The sequence below is a fragment of the Solanum dulcamara genome, chromosome 11 (genome assembly GCF_947179165.1).
Source record: "Solanum dulcamara chromosome 11, daSolDulc1.2, whole genome shotgun sequence".
In the NCBI taxonomy this organism is placed as follows: Eukaryota; Viridiplantae; Streptophyta; class Magnoliopsida; order Solanales; family Solanaceae; genus Solanum; species Solanum dulcamara.
The window spans coordinates 38,322,383-38,325,760 of NC_077247.1; the positions used below are offsets into that span (position 1 = coordinate 38,322,383).

At 33.4% G+C, this 3,378-nt stretch overlaps 1 protein-coding gene across 1 annotated transcript; it reads right to left on the minus strand.

The window, feature by feature from the left end:
- Nucleotides 1–1,108: 1,108 nt before the first annotated feature.
- Nucleotides 1,109–2,825, minus strand: LOC129874936 (aspartic proteinase PCS1-like). Its single transcript, XM_055950329.1, has one exon. It carries the CDS (start codon nt 2,663–2,665, stop codon nt 1,376–1,378), a length of 1,290 nt encoding a protein of 429 aa, XP_055806304.1. The 5' UTR covers nt 2,666–2,825; the 3' UTR covers nt 1,109–1,375.
- Nucleotides 2,826–3,378: the final 553 nt, after the last annotated feature.

Below are 3,378 nucleotides of genomic sequence, written 5' to 3' on the forward strand. Positions count from 1 at the left end.
GATATAACACACTGAATACATCAAAAGTTTGATACTAGATAGATGTATTTATGCACAAATACACTAGATGCATCTCAAATACACTGAATACATCTGTGCCCTCTCAAATCAATTTATACCTATGCATAGATACACCAGATGATATGCACATATACACTTAATACATCAATGCATTTTCATGCTGGATACATGAAGGTGACACTGAATACACTAGATGAAATTGATATGTGTCTATGCACAAATACATGTATCAAGATAGCCATATTTTTGCCTTCGTCTTTTTCTAATCATGTATCTATGTACATATACACGGAATGAAATTGATATACTCAAATACAACATTTTTATATCAAGAACAACCAGTTTATTAATAACATATATAATTAAGAAATTGGAAGTAAGAGAAATTAAAATGACTTTTAATCAGGCACCAGTTTGCCTTTACCACACTAGACAATTGAAGTCTGGAGATATTAGCATGAGAAAGAGCAACAAGTTAGTTGCATGAGTTGGTGCCTATTAGCAAAAAATATACTTCATTTAAATGATGAGATAATAGCAAATAAAAATAAAAATGTTGACACATAAATTGACAAAGGAAATAATATAATAATATCACTCCCTCAATTCATTTTTATTTGTCTATTATTATTAAAAAATAGTTATTTAATTTAGAAAATAAAGATATAATTTGCATTTTACTTCTATGTTATTATTAAGTAAGTTTTATTTTCTATATATTCTTTAAATTTATTATAAAAAATATATCAAATTAATATGGTGACAAGTAATAATATAAACCTTGATGGAAGAGGTTGACCATTGTAAACCAAACCAAAATTGTGTAAACGCCTTTGACAGCTGTGTCTTACGACAATTGACGAGACCTTCGTGTAAACGCCGTTCTATATTTTGCCTACGCCAACTGGCATTATCAAGTCAAATCTTCCAACAACTCTATAAATTTGTCTCTTTCCTTCTTTTTTTTCCTCTCTTCATTTTTGTTTTGCAGTACAAACAGATTTGGTTTATTATGCACTTTATTCAAATTAATACTAACAAAAATTGTGGATTGAGAGTTTACATATTAAATAATTATAGAGTGATATGACCCGGGAAAAACTATATATTTCAATGACCCATATCTGGCCAAACAAAAGTTAGTAAAATAGTACTAGTACTGTAAACGTAATGGTGCCCACACATGACAACAGAAAAAATCTTTTCACGCTTCCCAATTTGAATTCACACCTTTGATTGTCCTTTCTTCCATCAAACACAAAACAAAGAAACAAACTTCCCATGTCCACTCAATAGTCCTACCATGCTTTTCCCAATTTAAAATAAAATATAATATGTAAACAAATATTCAAAATTATAAATCTAGTCCTAATTTTTGACTTGCTAATTCACAACTAACTTCAGCTAATCCAACTCTAGAATTTGCAAGATCAAATTCCATCCAGAAATTTTGTTGATGATGATGTCCAATGACGTACGCCTCTATCCCTAGTAAGTCTGAATTTCCCATAGTAAAACAATACACTTGATCCTTCCCTCTCGTTACTCCTGCTAATTTGTAGAGTAATTTTTCACCAGTGACACTCATTTCCACACCTGGAAACATTAAAGTTACGGGTGGCAACTGCGGTAGTGTCGTACGAGTTGACTCAACTAAGTAACACAAGTCCATCGCCCCTTGGAATACGAAATTCGGGTCGTTCAAGATAATCAACACGCCTTTGGTTTGCTTCATAAACTCATTTTTTAATGCGGTGTAAGCCGGGCCAAGTAGATAAGTGAATTGAGTACCCGAGTCAACCATGGTTTGACCCGCCCCGGTGTGATCCGGTACGAATACGGATTTAGGCAAGGGTAAAATCGTACCCCCAACTTTAATTCCTTCCAACTGGACCGTATAAGCGACCCGGTCAAAATAAGGTAACGGAGTTGACATTTGGACTAACGGAGTGTACTTCCGGGGTTTAAGCCAAGGCAAATTCACGTCCCCAAATAGGAGAACACCGTTACTGTCACCACCCGAAATACAATAAGAGAATTTCGGGTAACCCATTTGAGTAACGAAAGATAAACCTCCGCGGTTCATTCCTATCAACCCGGTAGTCCGGGAGTCTTCCGGGTTTGAACTTGAACTTGAATCCATACAACCGAACACTATCCCGGGTAAATTCAAATTATCAATACGGAAAGTTTCCGTAGCGAGATTACCTTCAACGGAGGAACCATCAGCATAAGACAGCGTAGCGTGGCAGAGTTTTTTAGGGTCACATGAAACGGGTATAGAGAAATCCCGGGTTTTTGTCCTGCATGTTGGTGAAGAACAGGGGATAACAGAGTATGAAGAAGAAACAAGCGGGTTGAACGTTAAAGGTGTTGTTGGGGTCTTCTTGCAATGAAGCCATGAAAGTTCACTCCCTGTATCAAGTACCATGATGACTTGCTGTGGAGGCGACCCAATAGAAAGAGAAACGGTAAGAGAAACATTATGGTGGAAAGAAACTCTGTTTGGGGGTTTTGGGGTGGAGAAAGATGATATTTTCTTGGCTCTGAGAGGCAAAATCAGTGACTGTTTAGTAGAAATTGATTGGATGAAAAAAGTAGAGAATATAAGGAGAAGAAGCAGAAGATTTACTGAGTCATCCATACCAGATTAAGGATAAATTAAACAGAGTTATTGTTCATGGAAAGAAATTGGAGGGGATTTTGAATGTTTGAAGCTCTGTCTTTTATCAATGAAAAGACTACTCAGCGCCAACCTCTGAATTTGTGAACTCTGTTTTCTTCTAGTGCAGTTGTTGAGTGTGTCCCCTTCGTACAATAGTAACCGATAAACTCTGGGAATATATATAGGTGGAGAAGAAAAAATATTATATTTCGGCAAACAAATATAATTGGATAATTTTTAAATAATTATTCTCTCCGTTTCAAAAAGAATTACTTGATTTAACTTGACATAAAATTTAAAAAAAAAAAAAAAAGACTTTTATGTCAAATATATAAAAATGTCCTTTAATCTCGTAGCCTGAAATATGCCATGTAGAAAAGTATTACCAAAAAAAAAAGAATCATTCTTTTTAAAACAAACTTAAAAAGGAAAGGAACTCATTATTTTTTAAACGGAAGGAATAATTGCAAATACATGGTAAGATTAACACATTGTCAATTATGACATATAAGATATTAACTTAAATAGCAGATGCTAATATATTATTCATGATACATAGGATTTTATACCATAAATATATGTTTAATAAACGTTTTTTTCTACAAAATAATACTTTCAATTTAATAAAAATTATACCATAAATATTTATCCCATAAATTTATATTAAAAAATATAATAATAATCTTGACTTT

What these genes read in the sequence shown, in the direction of transcription:
- LOC129874936 (XM_055950329.1), bottom strand. Translation starts at nt 2,665, where the DNA reads ATGGATGACTCAGTAAATCTTCTGCTTCTTCTCCTTATATTCTCTACT.